The 22,796-nt window shown below is 45.9% G+C and overlaps 1 protein-coding gene across 1 annotated transcript in view; it reads left to right on the top strand.

Annotated features, from left to right (window-relative positions):
- Positions 1–22,796, top strand: part of MTCL1 (microtubule crosslinking factor 1) — a 111,365-nt gene that overhangs the window by 53,805 nt on the left and 34,764 nt on the right. The window contains 4 exon segments of the mRNA XM_087818947.1: positions 7,455–7,514; positions 8,629–8,706; positions 12,637–13,938; positions 15,040–15,195. Coding sequence (XP_087675073.1) covers positions 7,455–7,514; positions 8,629–8,706; positions 12,637–13,938; positions 15,040–15,195 — 1,596 coding nt within the window.

Genomic DNA, 22,796 nt, shown 5'->3' with positions numbered 1-22,796 from the left:
AACTCACCCATAATTCTACGGCCTATTGACAAGGCATATTAGCATTTTAGTGTATTTGCTTCCAAACGTTTCAAAGACAAAAATATTTAACCTTGGTGATATTATATTTGTTTCTTACCCTCTATTTCAAAGACTGGCATTTAATAAAAAATGTCCTATGTCATTTAAAGTTTTTAGTAATCATAATTTTTAATGTGCATAATGGTTTTCTTTCCAACATTATGACAGTTTTCAAATACAGTAAAGCTTAAAGAATTTTATAGCAAACACCTGTACGCTCACCACCTACATTCTAAACTAACATTTTACTATACTTGATTTATCACATATCTATTGTCCATCCACCCCTCTGTTAACCCATCTTACTTTTTGACACATTAAAAATAAATTGTAGACACCAATTCACTTTTCCCTAAATACACATCGTTATCTAGAGCTCAATTTTTGCTTTGATTTGATTTATATATACTGAAATGTGCAGGTCTTGGGTTTACTGAGTTTTGACAAGTTATATAAATTTTAATAGTATGATAGTGCACTCTATTATTTAGAACAATATACAATTAAATTAGAGGTTCAAGGGGTGTGATGGCAGATTATTATGAAATAGTTCCACAAGTAATTCAGAAACTTTTCCCTTTGTTTTGTTTGAAAGCTAAACAAAGTACTAAATATTTTCTCATGTTATATGCACCTGAAAAAAAAAAGTGATGGATTTTCTCTGAAAAGGGGGCAACATTTTAATTTATATGTTTTTTTGTATTTTTGGCTTTCCTTGTTTTTCAAAGCACTTCTCTTTTGTATTATTTCATTAGACTAAGGAAATAACTTGCCTCTCTTGATGGACTGGTATATATATATTTTTTCCAGTAGACCACTGAAAGCCAGAAACAGATTATTTTTTAAAAGACACAAGCCTTATCTTCAATTTTGACAGGCAAATGGCATACATTTCTATCAATTTTCAACTTTTCAAAATGCACAATGGGCACTTATTGGTCACCTACTAAGTGAGTCAGTAGAGACTTCTGAAGTGTGGATTCTAATCTTACATTTCATATAATGTTTGGTGGTGTTGCTCAGCGCCTGCATGGATGTGCACATTAAGAGTTGGGATTCTTGCCAGGTGGTTCAGTTGGTTGGAGCATCTTCCCATACAGCAAAAGGTTGAGGGTTCAATTCCTGGTCAGGGTGCATACGTAGGTTGTGGTTTCTATCCCGGGTCAGGGTACATATGGGAGGCAACTGATCAATGTTTCTCTCTCACATCGATGTTTCTCTCTTCTCTCTCTCTCTCTCTCTCTCTCCCTCCTCCCCCCTTCCTTTTTCTCTAAAAAAATCAACTAAAACATATCCTCAGATGACGATTATGGAAAAAAAGATTTGGGCTTCCTACAATTTGGGGAAGGACACTTTTTTTGGTGCAGTCATCATCATGGTCTTGCGATGGTCATAATTTTTCTTTTTTTTTTTCTTTCATACTAAGGATAACTTACAGTTTTACTTTATCATCTCCAGTTTGTTTATTTTATCACGTTTGGTTGAGGTCATTGTGTTGTAGCATGTTTTAGCCAGCAGTTTTCTAATCATTAGGCCTCAAGCTACATGTCTTGAAGGTTTAAAATGAGTCAACTAGCCCATACTGCAAAGCAAATGTGTACCACGTTCCCCAGTGTGCAGCGACCTGTCATTTCTTATCATCATGTCCTTTCCCAGGAAGTGCCATTTGATAGGCTGGGCATGCTGGGGCCTCTGTCTGCTCCAGGTGGGCCTCATGGTCTGCACAGCGCGGCTGTGGCCTTCGTCAGCCTCAGCGTCTCAATATAACTTTCCTCCTCTTATTTACTTTGTGGTATTTTGTCTCTGATAGTAGCTTTATATCTTTCCCAAATAAGGACTTTTGCTGTCTGCAGCTCAGATCCTTTCAGAAATAATCAGAGTGCCAACAAGTACTTCATGGCCATGAGGTATCTTGTGAGCAGAGCAATTTGCAACCATTCCTAGAATAGTTCTTTGTGCTCTTTCTTTAAAGAGAGGAGAGACTCTTTGGATCAGAACACTCAGCAATTTGGGGCTTAGAAACCCTGAGAAAACAAAGGGAAAAACAGCCCAAATTAGGAGATTGGGCTGTGGAAGGCCTGAAGGCAGCTCTGAGGTTGGAGTCTGTGACTGGGAGCGAGGGTTGGAGTCAGGGTCAGGTTGGTGGCCTGTCTCCAAGTCTCGGGCACCTTGAAACATTACCTAACTTCTGCTGTGTTTTCTTGTCTGTTAGTCAGTGATAATAATATATGCCTCTTAGGGTCTTGTCAGAACTAAATTAGATTAGATGTGTAAAAATGAGAGAGTAGCGTTGTGCCTGGCACACGTAAGTGCCCAACAAATGCAGTTGTTAATATCGTATCATCCTCCCGAACAGGGCCCAAGAGACAGGGTTCCCTTCCCTTTGCGGCCGTGGAGGGTTTTCCACGGCGTCCGAGGGGGTTTGTGTTGATCGGGCCTGCAGTGGAAGTGGTGCAGCTGCTTCAGTGGAGCACTGTGATTCTGTGGCATGAAGGGAGCCTGCTTCCCTGGGAGCTGTTTTAGGGGCAAGTGGAGAGGAGACAAGGGCAGGAGGCATCTTCCAGCCAGGACTTGGTGCTTCTGCTGAAGAGGAAGCTAATAGTTTTTACTCTTTACACCCTGTAACACTCAAATGAGAACTTCAATATGGGCAGAAGAATCCTGATAATGTCCTCCTAAAAGGAAGACCTGTGGACTGTCATTTTATTCTGATTTTGTAACTGTGTGTTAGAAAGCAGCCCCCAAACCCCAGACTACTTTCTAAATAATAAGAATCTGTAAGAATTTTGAAAATCATCCGCCTACATCTATACCCGCTTTTCCGCATAGACTCCTAATATGGCGATCTAATTTGTATTTGCCTCCTTTTATTACCAATTTAAATTTTAAGCCCAAAGCCTAACGCTGAAGACACTTTAGCCATTGAGAGCTTGTTAGTTTTTCAGAAATTGCTTGGAAGAAACTGGCTCACTGAAAGTAGGAAGCATTAAGAATTGATATGGAAGTCCAGATAATTGCCTGACTTCATATTTTATTTAATCATATTTGGTACTCAGCAAATGCATCAGACTTAGATGGATTCACATATCCATTTTTTTCCCTTTCCCTAAGAATTTAGAGTTGGGTTTCAGGCAGCTGGCCAGACTAAAAAGAAAGAGCAGAGTTAAGCAGCGGGCACAGCCCCATCCTGGGCCCCATTTATTTGACAGTCCACATTTTCTTCTTTCCCTTCATTGTTTCTTGGGAGAGACTCTCCACTGGACCTTTGAGTCATCCAGAGGAACGAGCTGGCCATGAATAATCTCATACAAATCACTCGGCACCCAGGGTTCCTTGGCCAATATGTGGGTGAGCAGCGGGGAGACCACACCCCAGCCTAGGGGCCTCCTGACTGCTTGGAGCTTGGCGAGGGAGCCCTATGCCAGGGACCTGCAGTGCAGGGGGCACCTGGCCAGTTCCCCTAACCCTTAGCAGGCTCCTCGGTCTTTTTAGAGAACCGTGTATGTATAGGTTACACCTCAAGGACTAGGCTAATGAAAACAATTTCTAATTATGGAGAAAAGCCCAAGACGTTGTCAAATAACTTCCGATGAAGCTCTGCTGCTCCAGCACTGGAGATGAGCAGTAGCCTCTTTTCTCTCACCTCTTTAAAGTACAAATTTTATCTTCCTGGGTTTCTTTTGTTTTGTTTTGCAAAAGAAATAGTACTTATTGTAGATAATTTGCAGACTATGAAAAGCCACAAGAACAAAAATTAAAATCACCCATAATTCTATCACCTGACGATGATCATTATTAACATTTTGATACATATTTCTGCAGCCTACTTTTCCAACAAACACATGTAACACATACATGTTTACATATAAATGGAAGTCACAAAATACATGCTGTTTGTAACCTATATTTTTCTTTTAATGTATAATATTTCCTAAATCTTTAAGTATGTCAACAACATCATTTTAATAACCTCCACAGTATATATTTACTATTAAAAAAGGAACTGTGATGAGCATTCTTACCCATAAATGTTTACACGTATTCCTGCATTTTTCCTTAGGGTACATTCCCAGAGGTGGAATTGCTGGGTTACAATATATGCATTTGTGAGGCTGAGTTGCCCGCCTGAAATGCTGTAGCACCCCCCCTCTCATTGATCAGTGTGGAAGTGCCTGCCTCCGTGGACACTCCCTAACACCGGGTGTTGTACTTCTTTTGGTCTGTAAATCTCTAAGTGAAAAAATGATATCTTGTTGTTTTAATTGTCAATCATATATTTATTGGCCACTTGTTTATTTTCTTATTAAGGTATTTTCTTATTGCTTGCAAAATACTACTCTTTTGTCTGTCTTGGGTTAGAAATTTTTTTCCACTTTGTCATTTGCTTTTTAATACTGTAAATGGTTTCTTTTGATATATAAAAATTAAAAATCTCTCCAAGTCATTCTATTGATTTTTTTCCCCATTAGATGTTTTGGCTTTTGTAGCTGTGTTTATAAAGGCCAGCCCCAAGGACAATAGAAATTCATCTCCTTTCTTTCTAGTTCATTTATGATTTCTTACATCTAGATTTTTTAACTCATCTGGAATTTTCTTGGCACATGGTATGGATCTTGCTGTATTTTTCCTGTGTTAGACAGTTGTTCCCCCAACCTCTAACAAATAGCCCTTTCTTCCCCCCACTGTTTTAAAATGCTACCTGTATCAATTATTAACACCTTATAAACTTTCTAATCTATTTTGGAGCTTTGTTTTGTTCAATAGATCTGCCTATTCTTGTACCAGCACCAAACCATCATGTTATATTTTTATATCTAATAGTACAAACCTACGGTCATCAGTCTTCCTTCTCAAAGTGTTTTTGTCTGTTTTTACCAATCTGTTTTTCTAGCTCAGAGGTCAGCAAACTTTCTGAAAAGGGCCAGATAGTAAATATTTTAGGCTCTGCAGACCGTACCATTTGTCTCTGCTCAACTCTGCCCTTGCAGCGGGAACAGCCACAGACCACAGTAAGGAGGCTGCACTTCAGAAAAACCTGCTTTCAAAACAGGCTGAGGGTTGATTTGTCCCGAGGGCCATAGTTCGCCAGCCCCGTTCTGGATGAATTTTTGAATCATTTTACCATCCTCTTACCTTCCTCACAAATAAACAAAAGGTGTGTGTATATATATCTTCACACATAAATACTTTTTGTGTGTATGTGTACATATATTACATTATACACATTATGTATATGGAGGGAGAGAGAAATTTGACTAAAATGTTATCATACTTAGAAAATGATTTGGGAGAAATGTGGTATCTTTATAACACAAGGCCTTTCCATCAGATACCATTAACATCAAGCATTGCTTCATGTCCATCACCAAAGTTTTACGGTTTCTTTCATGTAGGTCCTTCAAATTTCTGGCTGCCTTTAATCCTCGCAGCGTTTTTCATCACAGTTGCTGTTGGGACTGGGGTCTGTGACGGGGGATCTGTGCTGCCTGTCGCTAGAAGAATCACAGGACTCAGAGGCTGTTGTATTCAGGGCTCAGCGAGGGGAAAAGACCCATCGGGGTTGGAGGAATCTGGGCAGTGCTACCCTGCTGCCTCCCTCCAAGCAGGAGGCTCACCCGGAATGTGCCCCCTCCTCCAGCCCCGGAGTGCAGCAACCGGGGAATCTGCCTAGATTTTCAGAAACTTCTGTCTCCACTTTTAGCTGCATCTCACTTCTGGATAGTTTTCTTGCAGTGCGGCAAAATCTGTGTTTATTGGGAGAATGTGGTGTGATGTGGGGCTCACAGCAGGCGGGTTCCTGCACTCACAGCCCCAGAGTTAAGTCCCTCCGGCTGAAGCGTTGGGAGCAGTCTCTCTCCTGCTCCCTTATTGTAAGTCTTCTCTGTAGGGAATTATCAGAAGTGTTCATCTCACTGAGCTCATTCAGATCAAAGACACTCCCTCACTGCAGCGTGACGAGTCCAGGAAAACCTACTTATTATGGGGGAACACTCAAGCCCTTCTTAAGACTTGCTTAATTTCACCTATAGGAGGAGACTGGTTCTCTGTGTAGTGTGACCCTGCTTTTACCAAAAAGCCTCAAGGAAACAAAGCCGCTCCTGCAGAGGGGCACACCCCCTCGGTGACCAAGGAGCACCCACTCTCATGCTGATTCTATAACCATCTCACCCCTTTGCTCAATTACCTCACCCCCCACCCCTCACCCTGGCCTCCAGCCTCCTAGAGGCTCAGGGAAACTAGAATTTTGTTTCTTAACCCTGAATTCATCCAGTAAATGGCATGGCCTAGTCTTCTGTGAGTGAGACACTTAAATGAACGGAGTTTATTAACTTAAGGTCTGACTGTTACATAAGTGACCTGCATAAGAGCCTCCCTTGCCAGGTTTTGGTATGTGGGGGCTCTGAGCCCACCTCAAGGTGAGTCCCCAGAGCAGCCAGGTCCTTGCCTCAGGTAGGGCAGAGGGAGGGGGGCGGCCCTCGGAGGAATCTCTTCCCATTCACAGGTTTGCCAAGGTCTGAATGACAGCCAGCAGTCTTAACTTTCCGAGCTGCTTTCTTCCAACTTGTCTCAGGATTACATGAATTCTTTCAGGTTTCGAATTCCTTTGTCTTCCTCTAGGATGCTTCCCGCTCTTGTTCCAGTCAGTTCTGTCCTCATACTTTACTGTAGCAGGAGCTGTCTGCCTCCTGTTATCCCATTTCAGACACCCCTTGGCCCTTGTATTTATACTTATGTTTATATTTCAGACACATTTCTTGCCTATAGCAGGCAAAGGTGCACTGAAGGACAGCCAAGGCCACACCACAAATGAATAAATTATGAACTCTCTTAGAGCTTTAAGATGTAGGTTTAATCATGAATTGGGGCTTGTTCATGGAGAATGTTGCAACCTACATTATTAGGTTTTCTCCATAAACAAGAGCCACCTTTTTCCCCTCTCTACCACTTTTTTTTTTTTTTAATCTGGCCATTTATTTTTAGGCATTCAGGAAGCATCAAATAATTTTGATATTAGTCCAAACAAAACATAATTAGGAAGATACAGCAGCCCAGAAATACTACATATCTATTTCCAAAACTTTCTACTTTTTCCTGTTCTCTCATCTTTCCTCCACTGGTACAAATTATCCAAACCACCCCCCTTTTTCATGAAACTGAGTAACTGAGGAGTACCCGAAAAATAATAAGGATTTAAAGCCTTTTAGGATTCAAAGACCTCAGCAACCTATTTAACTGCTTTGAAACATTGACTGTAAGTGGTTACTTGATTTCAGTGAGGAGGAAAAAAAAAGACCTCGTCCTTGTGTGTCACTGACCAGTGGGGACAGTGCCCACCCAGGGCAAGTTCCATGTGTGACACCTCCTTAACAGAATGTCACTTGGATCTATTTCAGAGTTCCCTGAAAAGAAGAGGCAGTCGGGAAACCTACAAAGAAAAGAAAACCTTTAACCAGGTAAGCAGAGGTTTCGTTCTGATGTTGCACCTCGTCAAGGGGCCGTCACCTCATTTTGATTTTTCTTTAAAGATGTTAGCAGTGCCTTTAACATATTTAAGATATTCAAAGAAAACATTACCTGCCAAAAAATTTGGACTCATTCAAAACCTCCTTGGGTGAAACTTTTCTTTCCAAACCAACAGCTCTTTCCTTTTGTTTCTTGCACCAATAAGCTGGCAGTACTCATAAGTGGTAAAAAGTGTTTGGGCCTTCAATGTCATTCACACAGTAAAACAGCAGGACTACTGTAGTGCTGGGTCATTCGCAAGGCACTGTTTTTGAGCGTTGGTTGTTTTATATATATATGTGTATATATACATACACATGTGCAAGCTGAACAGTATCCTAAATTGTCCTAAATGAAAGTGAAATATTCTTACCAAAAGATGGTAAAGTGTGGCCTTTTCTATGTACATGGTATGTGTTCTTCAGAACTTTCTTAGCTTTTCTGAATACTTGCTTTACTGGATTCCTTTCTTCTTTCTTAAAAAAATCGCTGCTAATATTAGTGTTGGATGGAACAAAGGTATTACTGGGATATCAGCTCTCCGAGCTCTCAAAGCAAGTAGTAATTAGAGAGACACAGTAGGTCCGGTAACTAAGAGCTGCTGACCTGCCCCTGTGAACTCCACGTTGATTCCTTTGGGTTTCTCCAGTCTCCAAACTCACTGACCCCCCAGAGTGCCCTTCAAGGGGAGCCAGGCCATGTGAACAGCAGGGATGCCAAAGTTTAACTGTTCTCTTCTACTCTCTCTACTCCCCAGTCTCGCTTTGGCTTCACTAATAACAGGGAAATTTAAACCTGTCGTCCCGCTGCTGGGTGCTTGAGCCCTCCTGGGCTTTGAGTAGGTTTCAGCTTGCTGGCTCTTGACCAGGGAAGATATTTTTCTTAAAATGGTAACTGCTGCCCCATTCTGGAAGGAATAGCATGGCATTGCCTTCCCCTGTGGGTAAATCAGGCTGAGAACAGCCGCTGCTGCCCCTCGGGAGTGTTTGAGAAGCCCTGGGCACTGGGAAGGTGTCCAGTCCCCCTTCAGCTTGCAGTATCATTGAGAAAGGAGTTTCTGTTCAGCAGAGTGGTGGAGCGGAGCGCCTTGGGAACTGCAGGTCTGCAACCAAAACTCAAAGGAAACTGGCACCCCGGCGCAAGGTAGGAGTGCGAGCAGTCAGCGCTTGGGGTGCTGGCTAGACATCAGACTTGCAAGCCAAAGAATATATACCCATAGTGATATATTTTTGTTGCTTGGCAAGGCCTTTCCAGCTGGTGGTAGTGGTGGTGGTGGTGGTCCTGGGTGTGTCCTGCCCCATGCCATGCTTGCCTTCTCTGCTTGCCACAGGGACAGTGTCATGTGGAAAGTTTGACTCAACCTTCTGCTTTCATACTGCATTCCTGGAGCTATCTGATGATCTCTTGAAACCAGAGCTTGATATCCTTCAGCTTAGGATTTGGCCTAGACCCCTTCCCCAGAGTTTTGGCAGAGTTTGGAAAGTCTGTGGTTACAAGATAAGATGGATAGCCAGCCTCCCGCTGCTTTAGCTGAGGCTGTGATTCCCCATCTTGCTAGAAGGAGTGACTTCCCGCCCCCAGAACAGGCTGAGCCCAGCACCTTGGCCTCCCCCTCCCACACGCCGGCCCCAGAAGGCCCAGCACCTTCTCCAGCTGCCTAAGCGGAGTAAGGATGTCTGACCCCTTTGTGAACTGCGCACACTCTCATGGCTTCAAAGATTGTCGTTCTTTCAAAAACTGCTTAAAGTCTTGGTGGCAGGCCTGATAGTGCATGGGTGCTTAGTAGAAACGACAGCATGCTCTGATCGTGTCAGAATTCCTGCTATGTGTATAGTTCTCCTTAAAGAAGACTTTTTGGATATTTTATCGATCCTCAGGTCATCTAGAAATCGGACATCGTTAGCATATGGCATGGAATCTTGCTTTTTTAACTGACGTGGGTTTAGTTTCAAGGAGATGGAGGAGAGTGGTTCTGGTTTATAGTCAGACTTGTGGGAAAGGCGGATGGAAAGGGATGGTGCAAGGTTCAAGGTTTCCAGAGATGAAGGCGATTTGAGGGCTTTATAGGCTTTTTCTACCCTAACCATTTATAACCAAGTGTTTCAGAACCCTCACGTGAGGTCTGGGTTCCATGTGCCTCTCAGAGATCCTTCCCATGTCTTCAACTTCTTAGCTCCACTTTTGAGCAAAGACCCTCAGGAGTGATCACCTGAGACTCCCTGATGTAGGTTTGAGACAAAATCTCCCAGAACTGAACAGGTAATTTTGCCCCTCGTTTGCCCTTTTCTAACCTGGCCTTCCATATCAAGGCCTCACCAGTTGCAAGTTTCCGTGGAAGGAGGATTAGGACATTGATCACAATAGGTGGTCTTGTCCATCTCTGGGTCTGCCCAGGCTTGGGGTGGGCAGAGGGCAGAGTTTCCTTGTGGCTGGCGACATTGTCTCCCATGATCTCTGCCGCCGTCCTCAGGTACTAAGGTGAATTTCTCTGCTTCAAGGTGGAGATAGGATCACTTAGGTGATTTTGGACAAAGGACAAACACTGGCTATCGAGTTAATGATATCTCTAAGAGCACTACCTTGTCTTCTTGTCCCCAGCTTTTTACTCCCAAACTAATCCATTAACAAAGTATTGATAGTCTGTCTCCATTGATTTCTTGGGGATCTAGGTTTAACAAAAAATTGAAAGGGTGCTTTTGATTGTTTTACTGTAGAAAGTTTTATGAAGCTGGGGTCATTTGAAAGTAAAATGCCAATTTCTGGTTCATAGTAGGTACTCAGTATTTACTGAAAAAAATGAATGAACAAATAAGCATGATTTCTCCTTAATATTAGGAGAGACTACAATATATGTCTTTTATAGCCCATCTATTCAGTGTAGGTTCCTTTAAAAAATATACATATACATATATACACATACATATATATATCTCTCACTACCCCAGCAGTGGTGATAACCCATTTTGCTTGGTGTGAGTGGGCAAACAGCTTCATTTTCCAGATAGTCACAGAAACCCTTTTTATACCTGTTTAATCCCCCCCCCCAAAACAAATCCTTAATGGGATAAGTTGTTAGAACATGAAGACAATGCTCTGTTCCCAATGATATTTATATATTACTGATGCACAAAGAGGGGGGAAAAACAGAGTTACTGGCTCCTTCCTCCAATATCAATTGTGTTTCCGACAAAGCAGAAAGTTAATTTCAGGGTGCTAGAGTATGAAGATTTATCATACATATACAAACCACTTTGCTGTGCATTATTCCATTTGACCTTCAAAATGACCTTGCAACTGAGTGAGGATCCTGCTTTAGACTGAGGAGATGGGTTCACCAAGGCTCTGTGATCAGTCCATGGTGCCAGGGACAGAAGGGGCAGAAGTGGGACTCAGGGCAGCGTGTTTGACCCCAGGACTGGCAGGACTGGTTTTTCTGCTGCTAAGAGGATGGCAGTGGGAGTGTTGTCCCTCAGAAGATGCACAGATAGCACCAGGGCCTACTTTCCATGCAGCACTGGTGCACCATCGGCCTTAGGTTTTTCTTCAAGTCTGCCCTGTCACATCCCCCCCCCCTTTTTTTTTAACTTCCATAGATTTGTGGTGTGGGGAAGAGGGGTCTAGGTGGATGGAAGGATGAAAGTTGGGGGTCGCCAAGGGAGGCCTTTCTGTATCTTTCTGACTAATGGTGAGAGTGTGGCAAAAACATTGGCAGAGCATGAGTGTGAAAGCTGTGTCAACTCTACCAGGCCGTTTGAGCACAAAGTATGATCTCAGAGAGTTCACTCTCCCCCAGAACGTTGACTTGTTCCACACATTGGTTTGATGACTCCTCTTCTGCTGAGGCTGATGGGTTTGACTACCCTCCAGCATGCTGTTGAGTTTCTCTGTGTGATGGGGAAGCCTCTGCTGAAGTCTTTGTCTCCACGACAGCCCTTTGAAATTCCTGATAGCCAATCAGAGAGGAATGATTCATGAAAGTGGTCATTTTCCCCATTGAATGTGACAGAAAACTTATGTGCAAGCCCAAGTCAGGTTCATGTTGCTTCATGGCTTTGAGACCTGCATGGTAAAGGCAGAGTCAACTTTCCAATTGGCCAAAAAGTGCCTCTTGACCTCAGCCAAACCGTGTGGGCATTTAGGAGAGAGAGTCCGTGTTTGTGACCCTCAGAATCCTCTGGTAGTCCAATAAGAACTACATCTCAGGTTTTGAAACACTTACCTCCTTGCCTTGGGTTTCTGAGCTTACTTTCCTGCTGTGTTATAGCAACTAAAGGGAGCGGAACGTAACCCCAGGCTCTGAAGTTGCACTTGCATGGCGGAAGGTTGTGAGTAACCCAGGTGCTTAGGTTTGCAGTAACCAACTCATACTAACTGTCAGAGTTTGGTACTTACTCCACACCTTGACTCCCAAAGCACCCTCATGCCTATCATCTCATAATTTTGTCCTCATGTCATCCTTGTGATACACTGGGGGTAGGGAGACCAGGGGATAGGGAGAGGTGAGTTGCCATGTCTCAGGTTCTCAGCTAGTCAGTGGAAAGCCTGGCCCTGATTTGGGGTCACCTGGCGGCTCCCTCCTGGTACTACCTGTGGGTTGCTGACCACTTTGGATAAGGGAAGTCTGCACCATGGAGTGAGTGGCAACAGGTGGAAGTGACTACAGAAGCCTGTCTGCCTGCACCAGGCTTAGCAAGGGGTTCTGCTCTCTCCCCCCGACACTGGTCATGAGTCACATTGGATCACAAGGTAACACGGGATCACCAGCGGGTGTTGAGTTTCATTTCATCTTCTCACTCTCACTCATCACCTGTATGATGGTTTTCATGTGCACGTTTCTTCCAAACTAATTGTTTGGTTTCTTTTGTGTCTGTGACGAAGCAGGAGACTTTGTGAAGTCCCCAGCTCCCCTTGGCTTTGTTTTGGCCCTTTCTACCCTAACCCGATGCACTGACAGAAAGATCGGTGTGTTGTGTTTGTGCGTGTGTTGGGGGCGAGGTGCGAGGGAAATCATCAAAAACACGAGCATTCGGTATTTTCAAATAACCCTTTTCTCGGGCTGTTCTTTCCTGGCAGGATGACAGTGCCGATTTGAAATGCCAGCTTCAGTTTGCCAAAGAGGAAGGTTCCCTGATGCGCAAAAAGATGGCCAAGCTGGGGAGGGAGAAGGAGGACCTGGAGCAGGAGCTGCAGAAGTACAAGGCCCTGTACGGCGACGTGGACAGCCCCCTGCCCACAGGCGAGGCCGGCGGGCCGCCCAGCACCCGGGAGGCAGAGCTGAAGCTACGGCTGAAGTTGGTGGAGGAGGAAGCCAACATCTTGGGCCGGAAGATCGTGGAACTGGAAGTGGAGAACCGAGGTCTCAAAGCAGAGATGGAGGACATGCGGGGCCAGTACGAGCGGGAGGGCCTAGGCCGGGACCACATGCCCAGCGTTCCTACCTCACCCTTTGGTGACTCCCTGGAGTCCTCCACAGAGCTCCGCCGGCACCTGCAGTTCGTGGAGGAGGAAGCGGAGCTGCTTCGAAGGTCCATATCTGAGATCGAAGACCACAACCGGCAGCTGACTCACGAGCTGAGCAAGTTCAAGTTTGACCCGCGTCCGGAGCCCGGGTGGCTGGCGGACGGCGGGGGCAAGGGCGCGGGCAGTGGGGCTCCCCTGCAGGAGGAGCTCAAGTCCGCGCGGCTGCAGATCAGCGAGCTGAGCGGGAAGGTGCTGAAGCTCCAGTACGAGAACCGCGTGCTGCTGTCCAACGTGCAGCGCTGCGACCTGGCCGCCCACCTGGGCCTGCGCGCCCCGAGCCCCCGGGACAGTGACGCCGACAGCGACGCGGGCAAGAAGGAGAGCGACGGGGAGGAGGGCCGCCTACCCCAGCCCAGGCGGGAGGGCCCCATTGGCGGTGAGAGCGACTCGGAGGAGACATTCGAGAAAACGTCAGGCTTCAGCAGCGGGAAGCCGTCGGAGGCCAGCGAGCCGTGTCCGGCGGAGGTCCTGAGGGCCAGGGAGGACTCCGAGTGCTTGGTGAGCATAAAGCACGAGGCTGAGCGGCTGGAGCGGACCGTGGACAGCCTCATCACAGACACCAGTGGCTTTGTGGACGACCTGGCCTCGCCGGGGCCTGGTGTTCAGGGGGAGGGGGACAAGAAGGAGCCCCAGCTGTTAGGGACCATCAATGCCAGGATGAAGGCCTTCAGGAAAGAGCTCCAGGCCTTCCTGGAGCAGGTGAACCGGATCGGGGACGGCCTAAGGGAGCGCCTGGAAGGCCTGTCCCCCTTGCCCCACCTCACAGAGTCGTCCAGCTTCCTCTCTACGGTGACCTCCGTGTCCCGGGACTCCCCCATCGGGAACCTGGGGAAGGAGCTGGTCCCAGAGTTGCAGGTAAGGGGGCTCCTGGCTCTGCCTCCCTGCTCGGTTTTGCTCTTCCTTCTTGCTGGCATTGCTGCACTTGAACTCATTCTGCTCACGGCTGCTTGGTTATGATTTCAAACCTGCATTGTACTAAAGCCTCAAGTGTCAACCAAATCCTTTCTATTGGTTGGGTTTCTTTTTTTTAAGTTCTCTTTTATTTCCTTGTCTCTTTCTCCTTGCTCCTCTCTTATTTTTAACTGCGCCATTGCTCTCGGCTTAGAGGTCTTCCCTCATGACGCAAGGCCAGTCCCAGTGGAAGCGATAGGGACGGAAGCAGCCCATCCTTTCTCCTTTTTTGGTGTCTCAAACGACCAGCTATCCTGATGAAGAAGCAAAGAGGCGTTTAAACCGAAGCACAAACTCATTTCACAGTCAGGATAATTAGCAGACTCGCTCAGGAGCGTTTGCGGGTTTATTGCCAAAGGGACAGTTCTGAAAGGCCCTAGGCAGCCAGGCCCCCCCACTCCCGCTGGAAGATGAACCAGAATGGGGGAGAGGAGCGTGGCTCTGAGAGAAGGCTGGTTTGGATGGAAACTCGCTGCTGCCTTGCTCCCGCTGCCCTCCCCGAGCCGAGGGTGAGGGAGGAGTGGAGTGGTCGTCCCAGGACTGCTTTCCTATGCGTCGCCCTCGGGTGCATGACCCACCTGCCGCCCTGGATTATGGCTTTGGCTGCTCGACCACAAGCAAGGAAGGAGGAGCCTTGCTTCCGTATCCTTCATGGGTAGTGTGCTTGTGGTTGCGTCTGTGACTCACGCACCCCCATTGCATGCGCCTCATAACCAGTGTTCTGCATTCCTCCCCCTCTCTCTTTGCTTTTCAGATCTTTCAGCCCATCATTTTGCTCACCCTCATTTTGGTTCTGTTCTCTTCACTCTCTTATGCCACTGTGTTCAAGTTGGTTTTTCTATTCATGCTTTTCTTCGTCTGGTAGTGTTCTCAGTCGTCTACCTTACCCATTTCTGTTTTCTTTATCTCCCCTCCCCACCCCACCCTCACCCTCTTGTCCTTTGTTTTTTATTTAAAATTTTAAAAAAAACAAAAAACAACCAAATCCCTCCATGCACCTAACAGTCCAAACTGAGAGATCAGATGGAGTGGCAGCTGGGTCAGGAGCGAGGGGACGAGCGGGAGCACCTGCACCTCCGAGCCACACGGGAGCTGCACCGCAGAGCCGACGGGGATGCCAGGAGCTGCAGGCCGGGAGGCCAGAGCTGCTTCAATCTGGAGGTCAGCAAACTGGCCGGTCCCTCCGGCCACTCCCCCCTGCCCTCCCAGCCCTCCCTGTGCTGTGTGGTTGGCTGTGCCACACTTCCTACCTGAGTCCAAGGCCCTTAGGGAACACAGTGGGAGAACATGGAATCGGGAATTTAACTAGAAGCAAACCCACTGCATGGAACCAGGCTCGGAAGGTCTGCACAGGTGAATGCATCCTGTCAGACAGGTCTTATCCCACCAGTACCCCTGTGTCTCCAGGGCCCGCGGCACCTGGAAATGTAGCAAGATGTAGGAGACTGATTTGTGATCATCACCTGGCTTCTTGTCAAATGGTAAAGAAAGCAGGGGTAAAACCAAGCACTGCTTGTGCTACTCTGGAGAAAACACCCTCCCCTGTGTCTCACATGCCGTATAATTTCTGGCAACGGCACTCTAGCCACTGGAGCTCCTGACCTGGAGCTCTTCAGCAGGCTCTGTTGTTGCCACAGTAACCCCTTGTCAACAAAGCCCTTAGCCACCACAGATACTCTGTTGTATGAAACAGTTGTTAGCAGTCCTGTCAGCAAAAGCTCTAAGTAATTCCACCCAGGACAAAAAGACAGGTGTTGTGAGGAGTGAGTCCCTGACTCTGATACTGATGGTGAAGGCAGGTTACTTCAGGGTTAGAGCAACGTATTCCACATTAGAAAATATCTGGATAAAGAATCTTAATTTATTTGTCTCAGTGGGGATGTTACCACCCAGCTCTGAGGCTTCTTAGTGTCTCCCAAAGGGCAGATTGGAGGAGAAGGGGAGGAGCTCTCACACCTGGAAGCAAACAGAAGCTCCCTCAACAAGAAAATCGGGCATTTCACTAGGAAATGAAGTGCACAGAGGCGCTAGGAGCGGAGCGCTCGGGCCTTTTGCTCAGCTTGGAGCTAATGCGTTGGTTAGGCTGCAAGTCCCACTGGGGCTTGTCCTTTATCCTGTGAGAGAGTATGTCACGTTTCTACCCTCCTTGATAGGACACACAGTAACATGAAAACCTCCTCCAAAAAGCTTAAGTAGAACAACAGTTTCAAAATAGTCTGTGTAGTCCCACCATCTTTACATCACCTTGGCAGAGGCCAGGCTCACCCAAAGGTAGCATCCAAGTCTGTGCCCCAGAGGGAAGTAACTGGGCCACACGGAGGTGTGACCGGGAGACACTGCATGCCCTGGGCCAAGCACACAGCAGCGCCAAGCTCCCAGAAGATGTGGAAGCCCAGCGTGCTGTGTGTGGCTGCTGCGTGCCGTCCCCAGGGCGGCGATGCCCAGGCCCTCCCAGTCAGGAGTTCACAGTGCCCAGAATAGGCATTTGTGATTTTTAAAAATGTTTTCTGAGCACGGGCTGTGGACGTGTATTACAGCATATCAACTTAATGTGTTGTCATTCCAAATTTGCAGGTAAGACGTTCCAAGGACATTCCTAGGTTTTATACCAAAAGTAAAACAGAACACTACATATTTGGGTTTTCCCTTTGATCAATCCTTGCCCCACACAGGGTCTTCATATGAGAATGCTGGTTGCTTGGGCACTAGCAAACCCACAATTCTGTACATTTCAAATGAATGATCCATCTCCAAGACCGAAAGCTCAGGAAGCCACGTGTCCTGGCATTTTGTTGACGCTGCAGCACTAGTGATTTCTAACAGGGCCATCATGCTGTGCTGGAATCAGCCCTGGCATGGGCACCTATCCAGGTTCTGGCTCTAGTCCCACTGTGTCCATTACTAGCTGTTTCTCAGGCAAGGGTCAGCCTCTGTTTTCTCATCTGTAAAATGGCTATGGTGGAAACACTACACGAAGCTCCTGTCAGGGCAGCTGACTTAGAGGCTGCTCCTGTTGAAGACACCCCAGTAACTGGGGGAAGGGAAAACATGATGCTTTCATCTAGAATGAGGCCAAGACTCAGGCTGGGTGTACCCATAGCAGTTTTCTTTATTTCCTCTTACATTACCCTTGAAATCACCACTAATTATCTGCACAAGCCAACTATGACCACATGTGAACTTCCTCCAGCTCTTTGCCCTTATTTCCTCAGGGGGTGGGGTGGGAACTTACAGGATACCTGGTATCGGTGGGTTAAAAGAAGAAACAACTTTCTGAATTTCAGCTGAGGTTTTAAAAAAAGATCAATTTCTCAAGTTCCATTTGTGAAATACCTTCTAAAGATAAGTTCTTATTTTGGAAAATGTTGACATTTCGGCAAGGGTAAATGACTCCTTGTACTAGGAGTACCAGTAGCAGTAAGAATAACAACAGAAGGAGAAAAAGAAAATCTGCGTCCTTGCGCTGTAGCGTTTTCGCAGATAACAAGTTTGCAAAGAAGGCCTGCTGCTCACATGGCACACACGCTAACCGTAGGAGGTGAGCGGTGTATCCGCGCCAGGCCTCTTAACACAGTCACAGGCAGGGAAGGCTGAAGTCAGAGTCCACTGACACCCACTGACCCGTTAGTGCGGCCACACAAAAATTAACTGCTCAGAAAAAGAATTAAAAAAGATTTCAGGGGGCCAGTATTCCTGTTGCTATTCATCTCAGTAGATATTAGTGAGATTCTCACACCACGCACCAGATTCTTCCCTGACCTTGGCCCCTATGCGAGATTTCCATTTGTTAAGAGAGAGCAATGTATAGAATATGTGGTTTGGAATGTGCAGGGCACCTTAAAAATAGTTCTCAATGAGAAGTAGCCAAGCATGGGCACTGGTCAGATTTCAGATATAAATGAAGCCAAGCCTGTGCCCAGAGGATTGGGTTTCTGCATCAGAAATCTCAAAGGGCTCTCTTCCGTAGCTCCCCCTTGATCCTTTAATCAGCGAAGCACACGGAGCATTTGTGGTCACTTATGCCTCAGCTGTGACATACCAGCCACGATAAAGTGATGTGTGTTGGTTACATGCCAAGTATGTGTACACATTTGTTGACCTCATAAACCGCTTTTGGAAGAAGCAGTAACAAAAGTGGCCAGAGCAAAATGGAGCTCACCAGACTGAGAGCCCTGGTGATATAGGTGGTGACATTGAGTCCTAATGTCACAGCAGCATTGCTAGGCGTCAGAGTGGCTGCCATGGAAAGCATTCCTTTCTTTTGTAGAAGGAGGTAGGGCAGTTATCTTCCTAAGCATGGGAAGTAACATACAAGCCACTTTCCCTGAAGATGTCCAGGAAACGGGCACTGTCAGTGGGTGTGGGTCCCAGGCGTGAGGGCAAAGCGTGGCAGAGGGTTTCAGAACATGAACAGGGAAGGTGGTTGTGATGTGGAGGTGAGTAGGCCTCAGAATCAAAGAAGGATGGTATTTGTTTAAATAAACTGCCTTCCCGGAGATGTGAAGATGAATTTGTTTGATGTGTAATCGGAATCGTAGCTAAGTGGGCAAAGGATTGCTTTAGAATCAACTCTTTTGAACCGGGCAATGAAGGGAAGTGTTTATATTCTTGGAGGAGAGCTATGTGTCATGTGGAAACTGTCTTCAGATGTATGTGCCTGTGTGTGGCGGTGTGGCAGTCGGCTCATTCTGTACAAAATCTTTTGCCGTAGCCTGTTTGTATTTTGTTTTGTAACACTGGAGTGATGGCATCCCAAGTAGGAGCACCTATCTGTCTGTAGTTTTAATATTCTGTTAGCAAAAATGAACAGTAAAGGAAAGTAAACTTCTAATAGATGAGAATCTAAAAGCTTCTGTTGTGGACCAGCCTCTGCAGGCACCCGGGAACCACTGTAGGTAAACCAGGTGCCCCAGAGGAGCCACCCTTCAATGGTGTGCCTCACAGAGGGACACACATTTAATCAAATGGTGCCCAAAGGACGAGACTCATGTTTGCTTAAAATAAAAATGATTTAATAATTATTTATTAAAATTAAAACTGAATTAAATAAGTTAGTGTAATAAATAGAAACTAAATTAATAGATCTTTTCTTAAAAGATGTTTGATTAGGGTGCCCATTTTAACATCTAATATGGAACTTTGGGCTAATACCAAATGTGTTAAAACATGGGGGATTTCTACATTTTAACAGTATACAGTAATATGTAATGGAGCAGCTGGGGTCACCTGAAAACACACCACAGCAGAACACCTAAAGAGCCAGAAGGGAAGCCCCAGGAGCAGGGATTGGAGGCAGCTTTGCTAACTGCTACATCCCCAGTATAGTGCCTAGAATGATAGGTGCTTAATAAAGATGTGTTGAAGAAAATGCTGTATAAAATATAAAATGTCCTTTAAAATATATAGCTGAATTTCCAAGAAAATTAGAAAAATCTTCAAGGGTTGGAATTGATTTCAGATTCGAAAGCCAGAGCAGTGTTGGTCGCCTTTAGGTGGGTAAGTTGGGGGGACAGTTGCCACAATTGGTGCCCCTGAACCGTGGGCTTTAATAGCTACAAGAGGACAGGAGACATGGCCTTGGGCCCAGTACGGGCAGGGAAAGAAATGAACCACGGCCCTCGAAGGGCTGCACATCATGAAAGGCCAAACTGGAAAAACATCTGCCTACTGAGCAGGAGAGGCAACAGGGGAGCTTGTCCACCAGCATGGAGTCTCCCCCAGGTAGCTGTAAGGACCGCCAGCCTTGCCAGGATCAGGCTTTGAACTGATGTCACCTGGAGGTCCAGGAATCCCCAAGGAAAGGAAAGTTTATGTTCCGTTGCTGGCTTTTGCAAGCACAAAGCCCATCTGGAGGCACAGTCTCAGCCCAGGCCACATATGAGATCAGAGCTAACTCCCCATTGAAGACTACCTCACAGTGCAAAATTGCAAACACCCAAGCCAAAAACGCACACCTGGCGCAGGAGTCAGCCAGTGTCCAACAGCAGGATTCAATGCTAAGCCCTTCAGACTCTAGAATTACCAGAAAGACACTATAAAATAAATGTATTCAAAACTATGAAAGACAAGCAAACAGGAGAAAAGAGTCAGTCGTTATTGTAAAGGACCACACATATTAAAAAATAATAAGATAGAACTTTTAGAAATGAATTGGAGTAAATTCAATGTGTAGACAAGTGCCACTCCAAAGAGAGCCCAAAAGCTTGCCTAGTAAATAGAAAAGACTATAATAGGAATCCCTAATAACTAACAAATCAAAGAAGCATTAATGGTCTCAGTAGGTCTTGCGTTTCTTGAAAGTAGGATGAACTTAAGTCTTTCCAAAATGTTATCCAAAAGTTGGTGAATCCCCAGCATCTGATTTTCTCTGTTTAGATCTTTCTTTCTATAAACTCTGTCTTGGTCATCCCTTGTGCTAAGGGACATGATCTACCCTTTTATTTTCTGTCTTTCCTGTTTTGGAGGTGTGATTTTCAGTCATGACAACTCAGGTAACATCAGATTAGGAAAAGCAAACAATATCCTCAATGAGAAATAACAGATTAGTTAAAGGTAATGAGAATGAACTAGTGAAATGATCCCGGTTTTTACTGCAACAACCCACTCTAATTCCTAGCTATATAAATCACCGATCTTCAGGTAGCATAAATCGGGGTAAAATCTCATGCTTCAATTTTAACAATGCCTAAGATTTTTAATATAACAGTGTTTCCATCTCTGAAAAAAAAACTCTTTCAAAAGTAGTAGTTCTGACTCTATTGTTGCCATTTGGACACAAAAGGCATGAAAGATAGATTTTACCAATAAAAAGAGTTTTAAAAGATTCCTTTAACTATTTTTAACCTAAAATGTAACAAGCAGATTGTTGTGCACTTCCTCTTAGGCACAGACTGTGTGCAGTGGAGGGGCCCAAAACGCTGTGCCTGTTAGTTGAAGGAGCCACCCTGGTTACTCTGAGCATCCAGGCTAGGACTGCAGGAGAAAAGAGAGGCAGACAAACTCTAAAAAGAAAGCATGCAAACAAGTTAATTATGCAACTTAGACATGTATGAACTTGGGCAGTGAATCTAAGAGGCCGACTGTGTGTGAGGGGTCATGCCTGACTTTGTCATAACCGCCAGCTCTGATCACCCCCAGCAGTTTATAAAACTTTCTAGAAGCTGCTGTGGTTGCAGAGACCTCTCTGGTGGACCCTGGCTCCCTTCTCATTCTTCAACATGGATTTCAGTACAACCATGTCACTGACTGCAGAGCCCCTCTAGAGAGAGGATGAGGTATGTTTTAAAAGAACAGTGTCTGTTGTGCACAGGCTCCTCGACTCACGGGGCTGGAGGGTGTATGGAAAGCTCATCCAGCGGAGCGCCCCCTCAGACATCTCATAAAGATAACTACCTACCTCTGCTCTAAAACATGCTTTTCAGTATTTACAGTGTGGCCTCAGAGGGTTCTTAATATCTAATTAAAAATTTCCTGCAGCCAGAAAAGTAAAAGTAAGGGTCCTAAATGCAACTGGACCAGAATTGTGTCCAACAACTTTTACTAAGGTGCCCCTAACACACAGGGCAGAGGAGTGGCTCCCTGCCTGGGGAGGTGCGTGCGAGCCAGGGAGGGGCATTTCCAGGAGGTGCTAAGAGAATATCCTCCTCTGACTAATACCCCGGCGCCTCCGGAGCACCTGCCTGGAGCTAGGCACTGCACAGCATTCCCTGTTAGCCTAATCATTTTGCAGCTGAGGAAGCTGAAACTTTACCAGAGGCAGTTAATGGCCTAAGATAACATGCAAGTAAGTTGGGAACACCGGATTTCCAGTACACTAGCCTGCCCCCTTACCCATGCCGTTTTTGTGTCCGAACCGGGGAGAGAACCAATGGTGGGACTCAGGGCAGCTGAGAAGCTGAATTACATCAGCAAGAAGTGCAAACAAAATCTGATGTTAGGACAGTTACCACGCAAGTCATTGCGCAGTCCCGGGGCCCTCCCCAGAGCTGCCTCTCGTCTTCTCTGGCCTTTGCACAGCAGTCGCGCTCGTCAACCTCAGGCAGTGACAGCCTATTCCCATGGTTTCTGAGCATCAATCTAGTACTTTAGGAAAACAGAACAAAACCCCCTGCCTTGGCTTTTGGCACAAGAGGGAGTGTTAAATTAGGAGAGGAGAGCTGATATAAAGATAAGGCTGGCACTCTAATCCTTTTTCATCCCACTTCAGCTACTACAGATATTATTCCCGTGCCCTTGTCTGTAACTTAAGATTTTATTCATACCCTTTTGCTTAGTCATTACTGACATATAATAATTGTTTATTGCTGGGAAAAGTGCCTAGACCTATGTTGGAAAAGCAGGAACTTATGTAGACATGGAAAACACTTCTTTTTCAGCAGTGCTTTTATTTCCTTAAGAGTTACCCACGTGAAATAGGAATGTGAAGTCTTCAGCGTGGAAGTGGCTGTGGTTACGGGCCTGCTTTCCTGTTTGCTCACCACCGTGTTCAGAAAAAGTGCCCCTGAGCTCGCTCTCAGGCTCTCTGTGGGCCTCTTCAGCCTGCTATTCTCTTTCTGTCGGGCTGGGGCAGGGGAACCAGAGGGCCCAGGAAGTCAGCGGGAAGGGTTTCTACTTCCTCCCCCTTTACAACTGCAGTGTGCCTTTGGGTGCAAGCCCAGGTTCGGAGGGCAGATGGAATCTGGTAGCCATTCATCCAAGAAATAATTTTCCCGAAGGCATTCAGAAACATCTAAAAACACAATGAGAGACTTAGCCCTGAGAAG

The sequence above is a fragment of the Miniopterus natalensis genome, chromosome 7, assembly GCF_054644295.1.
Source record: "Miniopterus natalensis isolate mMinNat1 chromosome 7, mMinNat1.hap1, whole genome shotgun sequence".
Classification (NCBI taxonomy): domain Eukaryota; kingdom Metazoa; phylum Chordata; class Mammalia; order Chiroptera; family Miniopteridae; genus Miniopterus; species Miniopterus natalensis.
The sequence above is the reverse complement of the archived record's forward strand: the minus strand, read 5'-3'. Positions and strand labels throughout refer to the sequence as shown.